Source organism: Leptodactylus fuscus, chromosome 6 (genome assembly GCF_031893055.1).
Source record: "Leptodactylus fuscus isolate aLepFus1 chromosome 6, aLepFus1.hap2, whole genome shotgun sequence".
Classification (NCBI taxonomy): domain Eukaryota; kingdom Metazoa; phylum Chordata; class Amphibia; order Anura; family Leptodactylidae; genus Leptodactylus; species Leptodactylus fuscus.
Window position 1 is genome coordinate 24,720,785 of NC_134270.1, and position 19,544 is coordinate 24,740,328.

Consider the following 19,544-nt stretch of genomic DNA (forward strand, 5'->3'; position numbering starts at 1 on the left):
CAGGTCCTTAAACTGGCCTAAAATATTGATGATCTGCCTCCTTGATGAGGGTTTGACTCCCTCCATTCTCATATTTTAGCTGTTCTCATTAGCTCATACACAGAAAATGAAGCAGGAAGTAAACAGCGCTGTTCTCTGAGTAGAGGCAGAACTGAGTCACTGCAGATTAACTCTCATTCAAATGAAAGAAAGCTGACCTGCAGTACCTAGTCTGGCCACTACATAGAGAACAGCACTGTTTGTTTCCTGCTACATCCTCTGTATATGAACTAATGAAAACAGTGGATGTGATCTGATATTGTTGACCTTTAAAGGGGTTGTCCAGGGAATAGTTTTTGTTATTGGAGGCTGGGGAAGGAAAAAAAACAAACCAAAACCCAAGGGCAACACCGTGGCTCAGCACTCGAGTCCTACTAAGGACAAGCAAAGAGTTTGTATGTTCTCCCTGTGTTTGCATGGATTTCCTCCTATACTCCAAAGACATACTGATAGGGAAAAATGTAGATTATGAGTGAGCCCTATATGGGGTTCACAATCTACATTAAAAAAAAACCACCTATCCTGGTACTTCGGTGTCCCAGGCCAATCATGCAGTGCTGTGGGCTTGTTTTGGGAGAAGTCCTTGCCACATGTGACAACTGAGGTCAATCATTGACCTTAAGGAAGAACCCGGGACATCCTGGTTCGATTTCTTGGACTGCTTAGGTTGTTGACTGGCTTCAGCGATCATATGCGGTGAGGACCTCTGCCAGAACAAGCATCGGGAAGCCGCTGGACCGCACAACGGCCTTGGACGCCAGATCATTGGGACAGCATGGTGGCTCAGTGCTTAGCACTGCAGCCTTGCAGTGCTGGAGTCCTGGGTTCGAATCCTGCCAAGGACAACATCTGCATCTGCCAAGGACAACATTGATCTGGCCATAAAGACATCTGTGTAGAATGAATTGTTCTATCTATACGGATAAAAGGCTCATTCTCATCTCTTGTATAGTTGTTAGGTGTGTTTGTGTGGCCATCGCTTACCTTACACCCTGCGTCACATACAGGAGCCTCTGACGGACGTCTTTTCACTCAAATGTATATAAATATGTCTACCACACCGTATATTTTTGTAATGGGAGTCAATGACAGACATGGTTGCTGATATCTCGGCAGTATTGGACATGGTGTCTCCTAGCCAGTCAACTGGCTTTACGTGCCATTGGGAAAACTCCCAGATGTTGAAAAAACTGACACCAGCACCATTAGTCACAGGTTGTCGTCTTCATCCTACGGAGGCAGCCATTTTGTCAGCACAGAATCCGGAGTGTCAGGAAATGTAGAACTACCATGTATAGAAATTGAAGGAGATCGCGATATGTCAGTGCTATCACAGTCTGTCACTCATAGGAAGGCCTTTTATGTTTTGACATTTGGTTCCCTCGATGTCATCCCCTTAGATCTGATAGAAAGGTCACTGAGTGAAAGACGGAGAGGCCTGAGGTGAATACTAAGAGGTTCGTGTAATGGAGGCTGGTGCCACTGACTACCAATACCAACCTTAAAGGGAGTTGTCACCGATACTCACCATATCAACCAAGCCCCACAGATAGATCAATAGATAGATTCATTTTTATGTTCTTAATAATCGGATGAGCTCTTTGGAGCAATGAGGGCGTTGCCTTCGCTTCATACAGGTAAGTGGTAACCCCATCGTTGCTCCAAAGACAAAACTGACCATATCTCGGCAATGGAGGTCGAGATTCACGAGGGGACAAACCCAGTTTGATTCAGGTGGCCATGACCTATCTATCTGTGGGGCTCAATTCTGGTGGAAGTTTTACTATTAAATATATGTAACAAGGGCACCTGGATTGTGCGGCCATGTTGGTATATACAAAAGTAGCTGAACATAAACCCCCCATGTGCTAAATACCAAGGGAAGTTTATCAAAGCAACTATACAGACTCCACCTCTCCTTTGCAGTAGCCATTTTAGGTATGTTTTATTGTCTTGTCTTAATTTCAGTTTTCTTGGAAAGTTGAATGCTACTCCTCTACATTGTACAAACGCTATACAGTATGTACAAAGATGGCTGTAAATAGCAGATTGTATGCTATTACATGTGTGTTAGGTGCCGTGTGAAACAGAGTTATCACCAATTGTCACACTGCACCTGGACGTGGCATCATTTCCCGTTGCAAGCCCAGAGGTTGTACAGTAAATTGTAAGTGTTAACCACGACCACTAACACTCAGGAATTGGCTCCAAAAGTGATTGTTTATGGTGTATTCACACATGGTGACTGGGGCACCCATAAGGGAATCATCCTCTATAATTTTATGGCTCAATTTTGGCTCAGACAGATTCACTGGGGAACCAACCGAAATATAATAATAATTTCATGAGTAAAGTTTCATTGACGCCTTCCTCTCCATCAGAGACTGACCCATCCGAAATGAGAACTTATACTAGATCCGGATCCTTTGGCAATTGTTTCTAAATCTACTCAATGATTGTGATTTCCAATTTGGGTAGAGAATCCTTTTAAGTAATGGAAGTGTGTTTGTTTGGCAGGATTTCTCCTATGATGACTCCAAAGCAGAGTTCAATGTGGATGCCCCCAATGGGGTAGTAATGGAGGGTTACCTCTTCAAGAGGGCGAGCAATGCATTCAAGACGTGGAATCGGTGAGTGCAAGATAGAGCATGAACGAATACTGACTGTCATTACTATGTCTAAGGCTCTTATCACTTTGAGACCTTTCCTCTGGAGCATCCATTTACCATATGCGCCAGGAAAGCTCATGACCCATATGTTGAACAGATTGTTGTGACAGGTCTATGTTACATATATGTTTACCACATTGGCCTGTGTCTGGAACGTATGTGCCATACAAAATCATTAACATTAAACCCAATATGGTTCTTTCCTTTAGTAACAAGCTGATGACTACTTTTCATTGGCTGCCTATTGTGTGAGGCCTCTACCTGCAATATTAACCATTTCATATTTCATTCATAGGCGGTGGTTTTCCATACAAAATAGTCAACTTGTTTACCAAAAGAAGCTGAAGGTAAGCGAATAAATGTTCATTCAGATTACTTGCTGTGCCACCCCGACCATGGACTCTGCTCCGTTAATGGGTTTTCCAAGCTTTATCATTTGAAAACCTGTTCTCATTGAAGATCAGTGACAGTCCAACACCTGGGACCCACACAGATCAGCTGCTTGATGTGGTAATGCCATTCCCGGAGTGCCATTTTCACTTCACAGTACATACAATATAATTGGTCACATGGTGTGTTCACAGCTCATTCCAATTCAAGTGAATGGGGCTGAGCTATAAAATCAAGCAAAGCCATTTTATGATTGGTTTAGTGGAAGAGGCCGCTTCACTCACTTGAACCCTGCAGTCTCTTCAGACAGCTGATCAGATCGGTTATCAATTGATAAGGCTGGAAAACTGTTTTAACTCTACCAGTATTAAGCGGCAATACAAGATGGATAAAAAGCACTACTTTGCAGGATAAAACAGATTCATGTTTTTTACATTTTGGTCATTAACTTTATCTCTGCATGTCTCAGAACCTGGCAAGACACTTATGCTAAGTTCACATCTGCGAACAGGGCTCCGTCTTCCAGATACAGCAGGGAACCTGAACGACGCAGAGCCAGACTGCTAAAACAGCAGTTACCTGTGCACCTATAGATTATAATGGCATCTGCTATTTTTACACTAGGTTCACACTTGCGTTAAGGACTCTGTTCGTGGGGTCTGCTTGGGAGCCCCACGAATGGAAGTCTAATCCGCTTAAGGAAGCAGTTACCCATAGACCCCATAGGTTATAATGGAATCTGCTCAGTTTCAGCTCCAAAAAGGCAGAAATATATAGAGAGAAAGTCTTTGCATTTTTTAAGAGCGTTCAGGGACGGAAACTCCGTAAGCGCTAGTGCCAACCTAGCCTTATACTGTCTAGCGGAGAGTGCGGGACTTTCTCTTTGCCAATTTGTGAACCTCTCCTTAATATTAGCAGCAGTATTATCACTATTCACACATTGTCCTTGCTGATAAAATCATCTTTAATCTGTTATTCTAATTTAATGACAATTGCCATGAGGTTTGTCCCATTACCAACAAGTCTCCCATTACCGCCTTACTTAACACTTCCCTCTAAGCCTTGATTGACAGCGCTAATCTTTTTGGTGTCATGGCATTCTTGTAGAAATCTTGTACATTTTCATCTCAATACATACATGGTGCACCCCCTGTCCCGTAACTGGTGTTCTGGATGGAGGACAATTCAAAAAATTAGCATTAAGGTTTTGCAAATACAAGCGAAGACACCTGACATTGTATTATATAGATTTTCGTCTCTTTGTGATTTTATACAATGCTCAGGATCTCGCGCATGTGGGGTCAGTCCAAGAGGGCCAGCACATGGGATATTTTCTTAAAATAGAATCAACGTTGCACCTATTACTCAATAATCGCTCATCCTGCCAACTCTAGTTAACAAACTGAAGAGGAGTCATTGGTAATATGAGTCATTGAGATTAGTTATCGGCTTGATCTGCAGTGATTCCTATTACATGACTACTATTCAAGGGATCATCTCCATGAGTGACAGCAACCAAGATAATGGGCGAGAGGAAATCAAATTACCCACATCTGCTCCGCCAACCCTGTCAGCAGTAAATGGTGCCTAGAGCCTGTCAGTGGAGAGACTTCTGCAGTTGTCACTACATCCTCATGTCTTAAAGGAATTGTTGACTATGTGCAATCCCTTTTTGTTAAAAGCTTTTCCTTAACTAAGCTGATCACAAGGTGAGCCTATGCCGACACCATTAGTGATCTGTGTAATCTGCTCAGACATCACATAGCTGGTTCTCAGTTTCATCATGGGCAAATGAAGCATTACACAGGACAATGTAGATCAATGGCTCTTTTTAGTCGCTCCTGAACAGAAGATCCTTTCCTGTTGGTACCTTATACCTGACCTGACTCCTTGATCTATACTGTAGTTAATAACTGCTGTATTACATGTGTTTTGTCAGGATGGTCTGACTGTGGTGGTGGAGGATCTCAGATTGTGTACGGTGAAGCCCTGCGAAGATATTGAAAGAAGGTTTTGTTTTGAAGTTGTTTCACCCTCCAAGTAAGTTGAACATTACGCCTATAAAACTAAGACTTAAGGGAACAATCAACCAAAATAAAACTTTTCAAAATGGTGTAAAAATAAAGTCATCCCTCACTGATCCCCTGCAGCTCCCTCAACTTTGCTTCCAGTGTCCCTGCTGGTCTCTGTACTTCATGCTGCAGCTACCTGTATAACCAGTGCCGCATGTCTGGGCCAACATGTCATCACTGCTGGTGGAAGACGGGGACCACCAGAAGGGGGGAGCAATGTGATATTATTAAAACACATCTAACTTTAAAAAAATATTAACTCTATTCTGAGCAATTTTGAAAAAAAATAAATAAACAAATAGATTACTCCCATAAACTTTTATGGATGTGCCGAACGTCTCTGGAGAAAATCACGCTCACCTGCAGATTTCCTCCACTTCAAGTTTATGCTTAAAACATATAGCTCTGCCCTTTACCTCGCCAAACAAGACTATTTCACCGCCCTCATCTCTTCTCTCTCCAGCAACCCTAAAAGGCTTTTTGAAACCTTTCACTCCTTACTCACACCCAAGGTGCAGACGCCATTCACAGACCTTAGTGCTGATGACCTGGCCATGTATTTCCATGATAAAATTGATAAGATCCGTCAGGAAATTACTGCCCAAGCCCCAGGTGGCATTGACTCCCACACCTACGATAGTACTGATCCCCTCACCAGCCGCACTTTAGACTGTCCATTCTCATCTTTTGAACCTGTCACAGAAGAGGAAGTTTCCCAGCTACTTTCTTCATCTCGCCCCACAACCTGCAGTAGTGACCCCTTCCCCTCACACCTTCTCCAATCTCTGTCCCCTGCTGTCACTACTTACCTTACTAAAATATTTAACCTCTCTCTCTCTTCTGGAATCTTCCCATCCTCCTTCAAGCATGCTGTTATAATCCCGCTACTGAAAAAACCCTCCCTGGACCCATCCTGTGCTGCTAACTATCGACCCGTCTCTAACCTCCCCTTCATCTCTAAACTTTTGGAACGCCTGGTTTATTCTCGGTTAATCCGTTATCTCTCTGCTAACTCTCTGCTTGACCCCTTACAATCTGGTTTCCGCGCTCTGCACTCTACTGAAACAGCTCTCACAAAAGTCTCTAATGATCTACTAAAGGCTAAATCCAATGGTGACTTCTCTCTTCTTATTCTTCTGGACCTCTCTGCAGCTTTTGACACTGTTGACCATCAACTCCTCCTCTCTATGCTCCGCTCAGTCGGCCTCAATGACACTGCACTCTCCTGGTTCTCCTCTTATCTCTCAGACCGCACTTTCAGTGTATCATTTGCGGGCTCTGTTTCTTCCCCTCTTTCCCTTGCTGTTGGGGTTCCTCAGGGCTCGGTCCTCGGCCCCCTGCTCTTTTCTCTCTACACAGCCCCCATTGGACAAACCATCGCCAGATTTGGCTTCAGGTACCATCTTTATGCTGATGACACCCAATTATACACATCTTCCCGTGACATCACCCCTGCACTCATACAGAACACCAGTGACTGTCTCTCTGCTGTCTCTAATATCATGTCCTCGCTCTATCTGAAACTAAATCTCTCTAAGACTGAACTACTACTGTTTCCACCATCTAACAGATCTGTCCCTGATATATCCATTGCAGTCTCAGGCCTTACTATAACTCCTAGGCAGCAGGCCCGCTGCCTTGGGGTCATATTTGACGCAGACCTTTCCTTCACCCTTCATATTGAATCACTCGCACGTTCATGTCACCTCCACCTCAAAAACATCTCCAGAATACGCCCTTTCCTTACCAGAGATACACTAAAGACACTTATTGTCTCTCTGATTCATTCTCGCCTTGACTACTGTAACTCCTTACTAATTGGTCTTCCCCTCACTAAACTCTCTCCTCTACAATCTATTCTGAATGCAGCAGCCAGGCTCACCTATCAGGCTAGACACTACAGCGATGCCTCCGGTCTGTGCCAGTCACTACATTGGCTGCCTATTCATTATAGAATAAAATATAAAGTTATTACTCTCATCCACAAGGCTCTCCATAATGCCGCACCTCCCTACATTTCTTCCCTCATCTCTGTCTACCACCCAATCTGTACTCTCCGTTCACTCAATGACCTAACACTTACATCCTCTATTATCAGAACCTCCCACGCTCGTATACAAGACTTCTCCCGAGCTGCACCACTTCTCTGGAATGCTCTACCCCGGACAATAAGATTAACTCCCAATTTCTACAGTTTCAAACGCAAACTAAAGACGCATCTTTTCAGACAAGCCTATCACAATTCCTAATGCACAAAATTGTCTGAACACTGTATAAGCAATGCCGCCCCTGCTACCTCTTGTGTCACCCCCTCTACCTCATAGATTGTAAGCTCTTTTGAGCAGGGCCCTCAGTCCCATTGTGTGAAATGACGTTCTTTGTTATGTATGTCTGTATCTGAACCCTATAAATTGTACAGCGCTGCGGAATATGTTGGCGCTATATAAATAAAATGTATTATTATTATTATTATTATAGCTGTGATGAGTGTCTTAAAAACCTCACATCACATGGCTTGTTTCAGTGTTGTGTGAATAAGACCAAAAACGGACTGATACAATTTGATATTCATGAAAAACAGAACGGTCATGTGAATATGGTGGGATCTGAAGATGACATCTGTTCTATGGCATCTCCTCCCTTGCTCACACTCTCTGTTATGCTAATGAGTAGCCTTGTCTTGTATAGGGTATAGGATATTGTAAAGACAGACAATTGTTAGAATACTGCAGTGTCGGCATCCGCAGGAGCAAAGGAATTGGTGATTTACAGAAGGTCACAATCCCCCAAACATGGTTCTGGTTTATACTCTGCACCCCTCGTCCAGACCTCTGCACACAGATGTCACCTAAGGGGCCGCCTGGCTTTTGTGCACATTAAGTGTCAGTAGTGAATCCTTCTGGGGGCGTCTGCCTAACATTCTGGGACTTCTGGACCTTTACAGCTTAATGGCCATTTATTCTTTTGTAAACTTATTGAAACCATCTGGAGGGACGGGTGCAATATGGCCTAATGTCATCACACTCCGACTCTTCTACCTTACATACACTTAGAATGTTGTGTACCAGTCAGCTGGAACACCATTGGTGGTAATAGTTTACCACCTAGTGGTGGTGGTGAGAATAGTCACCACCTTACTAACTCTGTATATGTGTGTGTGTGTATATATATATATATATATAATTATTATTATTATTATTATTATTATTATTATTAATATATATATATAATTATTATTAATAAATATATATATATATATATATATATATATATATATATGTATGTGTGTGTGTCAAGTTGTGCATACTACACCAGCAGAACAGGCGTTACAATTTTCTGCTCACTTGTACAAAAATTGGTTTGACATTATTGATCACATTGTTCATATTCCCAGGAGCTGCATGCTACAAGCCGACTCTGAGAAGCTACGACAAGCCTGGATCCAAGCTGTGCAGGCCAGCATCGCCTCCGCATACCGGGAAACCCCAGATAACTACTATATAGAGGTTTGTATCTGTGGCACGTTGTGGACGTATTCTAGACAAGACCAGCATCTTTTCACATTATGTCTGCACTCTGAATAAAGGGGCCCACTCTGATGCCACTACACAAGGACCCTTGGAAGCCACAAAAGACCACAAAATGTACAATGAGAACCATCTAATCCCCAGTTAAATAAGTTATTGTGTAAAATTACATTTTCATAAAATAATTCATGTTATTTGAGACATGTTATACTAGACACACTTGGCTTCAGTGCTGTTCCCTTCTATACATGACATATTGTTCTGGTGTATATATGATGTCCTATGTATTTTATGCTATTTTTTGTTGTTCAGAGGCTTGACAGGACAGCATCTCCTTCCACTAGTAGCATTGATTCTGCCAGTGACTCCAAGGAACGTAGCATCAAAGGAGAAAGCATATTGCAGCGGGTGCAGAGCATTGCTGGCAATGACCAGTGCTGTGATTGTGGACAGACAGACCCCCGGTGGGCCAGCATCAACTTAGGAATCACACTTTGCATCGAATGCTCAGGAATTCACAGGTATGTTGTTAGTTTCTGGTTATACATGTACAGAAGATGGAGGAGGTTGTCGTTCCATGACGTTCATTGGAATATTTTGGCCATGGATATGTATGACATATCTATGGGGTATTCCAGCTATGAATTATAATAAACTGAGTGTGAAAAAATTACTTGAACCATTTTTCACGCAGTTTCCTAATCTTTAATTTTATGATCTGCCTATAGAAACTGCACCAAAATCAGCATCAAAACCACATGCGCTTTATTCATATATAGGTTAGTCTTATCCGCACCATGTGAGCACATACTTAGACTCTGACGTGTCTCCTTATGTCTTGTAGGAGTCTTGGTGTGCACTGTTCTAAAGTACGTTCTCTTACATTGGACTCCTGGGAACCAGAGCTGCTTAAGGTAACTCCGTGTGGTACACTCCATTATTTAGTAGTAATTCTAGATCAATTTGCAAATTTCCTAACATAATTTCTTTCTCTCTCACTAGTTGATGTGTGAGCTTGGAAACAGCACAATAAACCAGATCTACGAGGCAAAGTGTGAACAGCTAGGCCTGAAAAAGCCAACACCAGGTTGTTCTCGGTAGGTATTACCGGCGCAGGTATTATGACAGTGATCCTATTCATTATAAGCCTCTAGGTGGCGCTCTCTATCTGCATATTAAGGAGAATCTGAATGGTCAATAACGTCCTGTAGATGTGAATATAGACATTACATTTGTGTTACCCAAAGTCACCTACACACATAACGTATTTGCTGAGTATCCAGACAGACTTGCATATTGAATATTTTCAGGTTATTATAGTGTCGGCATTGTGTTGTAGGTGAGATTCTTACCAAGTCTCATCTATTCACTCCTTAGATTTTCCATATGGAAATTAAATTGCAGTGCAAACTCCTTACAACTCCAACATTTACTGTCTATTAGTACATTTACAATTATCAGAGGTATTCATTCCAGCGCTATATCCTTACACTATAGTTCCATATACATTCAATAATCCCGGATAGCGGGTAATCCATCACTATACTATGTGATATCATGTGTATTGCTGGACATTGCCTCTAATGACTGAAGACTTGTGGGGTGTTAGACAGGACAAAGAAGCCTGGATAAAAGCCAAGTACGTGGAGAAGAAATTCTTGAAGAGGCTGGGAAGTGTAGATGTGGAAAATGAGCGCAAGTCTCAGAGGTGGAGCGTGAAAAAATGTCAGCGAAATAACAGCTCCATCAAAGCACCTTCTGCACGGAGGAAGTACCGGCACGATGGTGGAAACACATCTCCAGCCATGCTCTCCTCAGGTATGTCCTGTGCAAGCCAAGAAAACAAGTCTGTATTTCTTCACTTCTCATAAAAGAGATAGAGAGTAAGGTGAAAACAAGACACAGAGTAACCTAAAATATTACAATGTATGTGATAATCAATAAAATAATAATATAATATGTAAAACTAACATCTGCCCGTGACTTTGTCTGCATGTTGTTCTTGCCGCTGATCCGCTAATATTTAGATAATTGATGTTGTTGATGATATGCCTTCTCCCGCGTCTTGGCTTTGCTACATCGCTACATATGCGCAGGATAACCAGTTGTATGTACATCTCTGCATATGGAGAGCCTACTGAGCTGTGCTACAGCGCTGCCTAAGCTCTGCTACATCCGACAATTTTGATTACAGGGATTTGGTTATGTGAGTGTGTGAGCTACTTCTGTATTAGAAACGGCTGAACGGATGTTGCTGAAATTTGCCACAGTTCTACCCCCTCCCCCATCAGAGGCTGAACACCACATTCCCCGTTGTACTCACAGAAACTCCACACCCAATATACTTCTCTTGCCCACACACAACCTGCATGTTCTGAACTCTCCTGATCTTCCATGAGACTCCATTTTCTGCAGCTTTCACACTGTCCAGTTTCCTCCTATATAGCTCCACCCACCCATTAGCATGATCCTATCAGAGAATGGCTCAAGGACCTGTGATGATGTCATAACAGGTCCTTTAATGTACTGTGAAACTAAATTTGTTCATAGCAGTCGTGATGTTAGGGAATAAAAAGTAGCCTATGTTTTAATCGGGGTTCCTATCTATGTATGTGGCAGATTGCAGCCTAATCCGTTCAGCTAAATAAAATTACAATTAAAATAAAATTAAATAAATAAAATTAAATAAAATAAATTAAATATAATATTAATAAAATAATTAATATAATAATAATAATACAGTAATAAATAATAATAATAATACTATAATATAATATTAGCAGGATAATACAATGTAGATGATAAGCCAGGGAATAACATGTCATTACTTTCATTGACCTGTCCTAAAACATTGTCCAGGGGTAATACTTAGGCCAGGGGTTTCTGGCATGTAAAGTAGACCCATCATTGTAGTTCCAGGATCTGAGGTCCACTCTGGTGTCCATAAGCGCCTTCCTTCATAGGTTTCCTATTACAATATGTACCCTGCACCTCTAGGACTATCTTTTTTCGTTACCTCTATGACATGGACACTATGCCCTCGCCCACTTTTCTTCTTTGGCCTCTCTTCACAGCTGCAAAATTTGAGCGAAAATTCCGTCGAGATTCGCTGTTCTGTCCGGATGAATTAGATTCCCTCTTCTCTTACTTTGACACCGGCTCGGGGCCACGTAGTAAGTATTCACTGTTACGACTTCACCATCTGCTAAATTCATCTCCATTTATTGACTGAATATGTGCACGAAGCAAAAACCTCTCCCAAATGTTACATATAGAATATTACGGCAGTAAATCATAAAAAGCGCTCGGGATTTAGGAGTTTTCTGAAATGTTCTGGGTTACTCATCCATCTCGTAACTGGGGAGAGGTTTTAACAGCGCACATATTATAAATCTTCTCATACCGTCATCTATAGAGAAGAATAAATGGTTGATAGCGTCATTCAGTTGCTATAGATGCCATCTCAGCATTGCTCCGACCCCAGCGCTACACAGCGCTACACAGCGCTACTAGTAGACAGCGGCCCGTGCTTGCTTACACCTGTCCATTGCTGTGGGCAGCGCCGCAGGTTTTATACATGACCCCTTATATGTAGCATGCACTTTGCTCAAAGCTGTATCCCCTACATTTATTCTACAAAATAGGTGCCAGCTTCATCCTAGTAAATTTTACCTTGCATTATTTTTCAGTTTTATTTCAAGGAGTTTTCCATCCCCATAAGGATTTTTTATGTGACCTATTCACAGGATAAGCCAGTAGGTGATCTGTCAGGGTCCGACACCTGGACGCCACATAGATCGGCTGTTCTGCTATACTTCAGGTTACAACAGCGGACAGGGAGCGTATGCAGGCTCTTCTTCTTAAAAAGGTTGTCCAGGAAAAAAATGAACAACCCTTTTAACTTTTTTATGTAGATTGTGACCCCCATAAAGGGATGACAATGTAAATTTTTTTTCCTATCAGTATGTCTTTGTGGAATGGGAGGAAATCCATGCAAACATGGGGAGAACATACAAACTCCTTGCAGATGTTGTTCCTGGTGGGATTTGAACCCAGGACTCCAGTGCTGCAAGGCTGCAGTGCTAACCACTGAGTCACCGTGTTGCACCCCCCCCCCCCCTTTTAACTTTTAGCTCAGACAGGAGCATTGAAAAAAAAAAATCATATTCTCCTGTCCCCAATGCTCTGGTGTCTCCCCCCGGCGCGTTTCAGTCCTGCTGCTGATGGGTCTCTTTCAAAGTTCCACTGATTGGACTCAGTGATCATGTGACTGCTGTGGTCAATCAGCGAATGGTATGCGGAGTCACTAGCTTTGACATCACAGGTCCTCTTCCCGAGGCCGCTGATTGGCCACAGAGGTCACGTGACTGATGAGGCCAATCAGTGGCTTCAGCAGAACTCTGGAAGAAGCTACCAGAGGAGAACTGGGATGTGCTGGGAGGACACTGGAGCATCGGGGACAGGTGATTATGCATTTTTTTTCCACTGCCCCAGCTGATTTAAAAGTTAAAGGGGTTGTCCATTTTTGCCTGAACTACCCCTTTAAGTAATAGGAGCAGCACTGCCCTTCCCTGGCACCCCTGCTATGCAGCTGTCCACTTCTATTACTCGAATAGGAAAACCTGCACGTGCTCTTCATCCACTTCTGTAACCTGAAAGCTGGCAGAACAGCTGATTTGTGCGGGGTCTTGGTATCAGACCCCCATAGATCACCTACTGATGTCCTTTTCTGTGCATTGGTTATCAGTGTGAAAAATCCTTTTGAGGCCAGAAAACCCCTTTCTATCCCAGTCTATTATGATGAATTCTAGAATCTGCTTTTAGTTTTGGTATTTTAAGTACCTTGCAAATCTTTCACGTCATTAGTGCATGAGTAGTTCCATCATCATGCTAGTCGATTCTAGAGACACTAGATTGTATTACTAAATTGATTCTGCCCTCACCTTCCTCTTAGGTGCCAACCAGCTTCCTGCGCAGCACCCCCTGCCAGCTGCACCATGGACTGGCGGTGGCGCTGAGCCCGGTGGGAGCGCTATGCCGTTCCTCCCGGATGGAGGTAAGGTCGGCGGCAAGAGAAAGACCTACATTTATCTATATAAGAGCTATTATAATGGTTTTACAGGAGGGCCCATGGTGGACAATGTAATCCAGTCAGCCTTGTTACAACATGTAGTTATTCTCACGAGAACATCTTAAGCTTGGTCAAGGAACGTGGAAATGTCTATTTTTCATTGGAGCAATGTCTATTTTGTACCTATAGCAACTTAATGGCTTAAACAAAGACGATCATACAAGTTGTTCCCTGTGGAGGTAATTTTCTTGGTCACAGACATTGGTCTACATAGGGAGCCCCATATCAGAGAAGTAGCCATATTATGCCACTCAGGACTGAGGTGCCTACAGTGACCCTAAAGGTGCCCATACACATTAGACTAAAGGGGTGTTCGGACTCCTATTTCTATTATTTATTTGCTGCTGCTTTCCTCACACCCCAGTGTCCAGCGGCGGCAGCTCTGGTCTTCCTTATACAGGTCCCCGGCTGATGTCACCAGTAACGTCCCATTTGTGCTAGTGGACCTCTGCAGCCAGTCACAGGCCTCAGCAGTGGCTTCTTCACAAACAGCACGTGGCTACTGTGGTCTCCTGGCACAAATAGCCCAGGGACCTGGAAACTGATACCCAGCCTTGCCTATATCCTATGACTTTAGCCAATTTGGTATATATGTATATGGGGTCAGCCATGGATCACTTAATCACTCCATAGACTTTAGCCTAATGTTGGTTTGCTAACATCCCCCACACACGCGCCTGTATGTCTGCTGAACAGGGAGTGGGCCGCAGTCTGACTCTTCTGACAGCAACTTATCCCACAACACCAAAAGGATCCATTGAAATCCAACTTCTTGACCCTTGATTTCTCCAACATCAGCCATTATAGGAGAATCAAGAGGCCCCATAGATATTAGATGGGCGGTCAAACCCATCAGAATTGTCCAAATCAGCATGTTATTGTGTATGGCCAGCTTTAGAAGCAAAGATCAGGTTGGTTGTATTTGAAGTACTTGAAGATCAGGACCACGGACCGCTGCCGATCTTTATGGGGTTGTTGTGGGATAATATAGCTTTGATGGATTTTTTTAGCTGTTTTCTGTTATAGCCTATAATGGTGTACTATCACAAAATGGTAAATTGACTTTGTAGGTAGGGGCACACGTGGCAGCGCTGATCCACCAGTTGTAACTACACCGTTTTGAGAGTAAAACGGCAAAATCATGTTGCCCCTTAACGCCTTCATCTGGGCCGCCATGTTTGGATTTACTATTAATGGATAATTGGATGATGATTTATGTTTTCTGCTTCATTTTAACGTGTTTTTGGCTTTCTTTTTGTTGGCCCCGCAGGTCTGAGCAGTGACAGTGGTCTGGGGGGCAGCACAGATGGAAGCAATGATGTCCTAGTGTTTGGCTCAGTGGTAGACAGTGTCACAGAGGAAGGTGAGAACATGGCACATGAAAAAAAAAAATCACTAACAGTTAAATAGGTTTTTGGGCTGAAAATATTGTAGAGGTTTTCCATATTAAATCAGTGGGGGTTGGATACCTGGGCCCCCCACTGATCAGCTGTTCTCAGCATTTGATACACACAATGGTGCAGGAAGGCGACAGCTCTGTTCTCTGTGTAGTGGCTAAAACAGGTTATTGCAGTTTAGCTCCTATTTGCTTGAGTGAGAGCTAAGCTGCAGTTACTTGCTTTGGCCACTACACAGAGAACAGCGCTGTCTGCTTCCTGCTCCATTCTCTTGTATCAGCTGCTGAGAACAGCTTATTGGTGGGGGTGTCTGATATCAGTCCCCCACCATTCTGGTATACATGACCTATCCTTAGGATAGACATCAATACTTTAAGTCCGGGAAATCCCTATAAATTTCAGTACAAGATTCTTCTTTGCTTGCTACTCCCTGGTCAAATTGTGTCACTCCCACAATTGTATTAAGTAAAACTTATTTCTTTCCCTTTTATCGTGTGGCTTTAGAATGTGAGGTCTCAGAAGAGTCTAGTGGAGAGGCCGAGACCGAACAGGAACCTTCAGACCCAGAGGACCTGCGAGAGCTTCACCCAGGACTATTGATGTACAAAGCGTCCCGAGCAAGGAACCTGCCAATCATGGCCGAAGCGCTCGCCAATGGGGCTAATGTCAACTGGGTGAACGATGAAGATGAGAGCAAGACGCCTCTCATTCAGGCTGTAATAGGGGTATGAAGCAATGCTTTCCATTATTTCTTTCAGTATATACTTTTTTAGAATGGCAACCTCTGTCCTTATTATGTAGGACGGGGCCGGGTCAGGCAAAGTGCACCTGTAAAGAGTGTCTCTCCCCTTGGAGGACCCGGCTGATCCATGTATCACCAGACAGCCCATTGATCCTGTTGGACAGTTTCAAGCCAGTTAATTCCCAAAAGAAGTCCCAATAGTTTCAGAGATCTATGATCTAATGTGGCTTAGATGTGTATTATAAGGAATAAGGTATCTCCTTCTATTAGGCTAAGTTCACATGGTGGTGTAGTTTGCGGCCAAGCAGACCCATCAAGGAAAGCGGAAAAAAATCTGGCAGGTATTTATTTTATTTTTTTTCTGCTACCTGTTTTTTTTCAGCTAGTGGCAAAAAGTGTCTACTTCCCATTGACATGAATGGGAGGTAGATTTCTTAGGTATTACCATTCACCTTGTCAAAGGGATGTGTCCCTGAAAAACTGACAATGTCAGCACTTCCTGGACAGTGTTACATTGTATCAGGACACCCCCAACTGGTAACACTGTATTCATAAATTTCCAGTAGGAGTAACTGAGGAAAGGCAAAAATGCAATGATAAGAAACATTTCTAAATCATTTAATGTGAAGAATAATGGTTTCAGTGGCACAGACTGTCAGGTCGTCTCTAATTTGATCTATAATAATCTTTTGCCTTCTTTCTAGGGCTCTTTAATAGCTTGCGAGTTCCTGCTACAGAATGGGGCAGATGTAAACCAGACTGATATGAGAGGACGGGCACCCATACATCATGCAACGTATCTAGGGCACACTGGGTGAGTATTAGGCCCAAATGCCAAAAATATGGATTTCAGGCTATATGTGCAGTATATAAAGGGATCCTATGATTAGATACCCTTTTTTTCTGACTAACATGTAGGAATAGCCTTAAGAAAGGCTATTCTTCTCCTACCTTTAGATGTCTTCTCTGCGCCGCCGTTCGGTATAAATCCGGGTTTTCTTTGCTATGCAAATGAGTTCTCTTGCAGCACTGGGGGCGGTCCTCAGTGTTCAAACAGCACAGGGGGCATCCCCAATGCTGTGAGAGAACTCTCCAGCGCTGCCTCCATCTTCTTCAGGAACGGCCTCTCCCTGTGTCTTCTTCCATCCTGGGTTTCAATCTTCTAGACATGTGCAGTCGGCTCTCGGGCAGAGCTGGATGTGCATACACATGGCCACAAGAAAATGGCCGTTTACGCAGTAAACTGGTGTAAGCGGTTATTTTCTGGTGGCCGTGGGGCATGAACAGTAGGCTTTGCCTGAGGCACAATGACAGAGCCGACTGCGCATGCCTAGAAGATTGAAACCCAGGACGGAAGAAGACACAGGAAGAGGGCGTTCCAGAAGAAGATAGAGGTGTCGGAGAATTCTCTCGCAGCATTGGGGACGCCCCCATTGCTGCGAGAGAACTCATTAGCATACAGAAGAAAACCAGGATATCTATGGAACGGCGGCGCGGAGAAGACTTCTAAAGGTAGGAGAAGAATAGCCTTTCTTAAGGCTACTCCTACATGTTAGAAAAAAGGGTATCCAGTGATAGGATCCCTTTAATGTTTTTGCAGTTTTTCGTGCGTCTGTTTTTGATAAACTGATCTCTCTACCAGTCAGGTTTGTTTGTTCTTGAAACGAGGGGCCAACCAACACGCAGTAGATGACGACGGTCAAGACCCTCTCAGTATTTCCGTGCAGGCAGCGAATGCAGATATCGTCACTTTGTGAGTTTTTTCCCTTCGTGTTATAGCCGTCTGTTTACCTATGTGCAGATCACGTCCTGTACTCACCCCCCCCCCTCTCATTCCATATGCCGCAGGCTACGACTAGCCCGGATGAACGAAGAGATGAGAGAAGCAGAGGGGCCATTCGGACAACCAGGTCAATATCCCAGCAACAGTCCAACAGAACAGCAGTACAGGAAGTGCATCCAGGAATTCATCTGCCTTAATATAGATGAGTGTTAGTCAGACAAAGTCCCTCCAGGGGGGGCACAGCTGATCCCTACTTTTTGAACTTTTTCCACTAGCTGCTCTTGGCAACCTTTTTTTGGAAACCTGCATGGGGATTGTCTTCTGGCATCAGGGGAGGGACAGAGATCACTTGTGGACCAGGGGCACAACTAAACCAAAATTGTCTCTTTTTTTTTTTTTTGGAAGGGTTTGGACCAATCTTATTACTGTTTTTGTCCTTAACACTGCCAAGAGCAAAGGAAAGCTGATGTATTCATATTTTATGTACTGTTTAGCACTTTTACAAACTGTGATTCTTTTAGACTTTTATGTTGTCAAGATCAGAACAGACACTGAGATGACGGAGTCCGGGGGAGACCCTGCGAGTCCGGGGGAGACCCTGCGAGTCCGGGGGAGACCCAGCGACTCTTCTGCCTCTTTAGTGCCTGACTATTTATTTATTTAGGGATAATGTTAAAGGGACCCGGCTGAGCCAGTGGAAGGTACTTCTACATTCAGGGACCTTGTGTGCGCCCGCTGCCTAGCTTAGTAGGGTTCTTGTCTGCTCTGTCATAACAACTTTCAGCTTTTGTGAATGAAGGGTGGGGAGTGGTGGGGTGTAGAGCAATTTGCTGTAATGCTGCGTGGGGTATCCTTAGAGACCCCCCCCATATAAAGCACTTTCCCTATTTCGAGGTTGTCGATTTCCTGGTGCTTATATCTAATAACACTTGCGGCCTCCCGATCCTAGTTGTCTTGTGCTTTGTCTTAACGTCTTCACTGCCAGAGAGTATATAGGAAAGAGAGAGATACAGGGGACATTTGTGAACCATTAATATATGAGCTTGGTCATTCCTCTCTGAAAAATCCCTTGTATATATCCTAAAATTATAGAGCACAAATCTTATATCATGAATGGGTGCTTGTCCCTATGACTGTGTCTTGTTGGGTGTCTGGACGTCTCTCCGGTCTCCGTTAGAGGTAATTGGCTTTTACTATGCACTTTTGCATTGCATTTACCACTCGCTATTTATTTTCCTTCTGCAGTTGCTCTCTTTGTACCAGGGTTGTGGAGTCGGTGAGCCAAACCTCTGAATCCGACTACAGCCATGGTCAGACACAAGAAGTAAAGCTAGTAAATGTGTAACAAACTATGCATATAATTAATTATGCAGTATTATTAATTGTATAATTAAATATAACTGCTGGGATATCGATTTGGCTAATCCCCACATCAAAGGCTAGTTGAAATAGTCAGGCATGATGTTTAAGGGGGTTGCCCCTAGAGGGCAGCAAGCAGAGGCACTATTTTCCTATTTACATCTCGGAAAACAGATTTGCATATTTTTCCCATAATCCCCCCCAGTGGAGCTAAAAAGGTTTTTGTAAGGGTTAGTTCACACGGGGAGCGTAAAGGCGGATTTTGGCACCGAGAGTGACGCAGGGAGCCACGTCACTCTCAGGCCAAAATACGACTGTCGCGGCTTCGGACAGTCACAGCTTCTCCCTCCGGAGTAGGCTCAAATAATGGGCCGACTCCGGAGGGTGCTGCTGCGAGGCGAACGCCTGAAGAAAGGGCAGCTCGCTAGCGGTCTC

At 43.5% G+C, this 19,544-nt stretch overlaps 2 protein-coding genes across 4 annotated transcripts in view; both read left to right on the forward strand.

The window, feature by feature from the left end:
• The window catches only part of ACAP3 (ArfGAP with coiled-coil, ankyrin repeat and PH domains 3), a 118,511-nt gene extending 99,980 nt beyond the window's left edge, over positions 1 to 18,531 (forward strand). The window contains exons 11-25 of one of the 3 annotated variants that reach the window (XM_075279594.1): positions 2,557 to 2,669; positions 3,004 to 3,055; positions 5,038 to 5,138; positions 8,565 to 8,676; positions 9,010 to 9,218; positions 9,542 to 9,611; positions 9,700 to 9,794; positions 10,307 to 10,515; positions 11,772 to 11,870; positions 13,652 to 13,753; positions 15,099 to 15,191; positions 15,730 to 15,950; positions 16,672 to 16,781; positions 17,610 to 17,720; positions 17,816 to 18,531. In XM_075279594.1, coding sequence (XP_075135695.1) covers positions 2,557 to 2,669; positions 3,004 to 3,055; positions 5,038 to 5,138; positions 8,565 to 8,676; positions 9,010 to 9,218; positions 9,542 to 9,611; positions 9,700 to 9,794; positions 10,307 to 10,515; positions 11,772 to 11,870; positions 13,652 to 13,753; positions 15,099 to 15,191; positions 15,730 to 15,950; positions 16,672 to 16,781; positions 17,610 to 17,720; positions 17,816 to 17,963 — 1,845 coding nt within the window. In that variant the 3' untranslated portion in view covers positions 17,964 to 18,531. Of the gene's footprint in view, positions 1 to 2,556; positions 2,670 to 3,003; positions 3,056 to 5,037; positions 5,139 to 8,564; positions 8,677 to 9,009; positions 9,219 to 9,541; positions 9,612 to 9,699; positions 9,795 to 10,306; positions 10,516 to 11,771; positions 11,871 to 13,651; positions 13,754 to 15,089; positions 15,192 to 15,729; positions 15,951 to 16,671; positions 16,782 to 17,609; positions 17,721 to 17,815 lie in introns of all 3 variants that reach the window. The other 2 variants (XM_075279596.1, XM_075279597.1) reach the window with 2 other exon arrangements.
• The window catches only part of INTS11 (integrator complex subunit 11), a 527,013-nt gene that overhangs the window by 182,077 nt on the left and 325,392 nt on the right, over positions 1 to 19,544 (forward strand). The window lies entirely within an intron of this gene.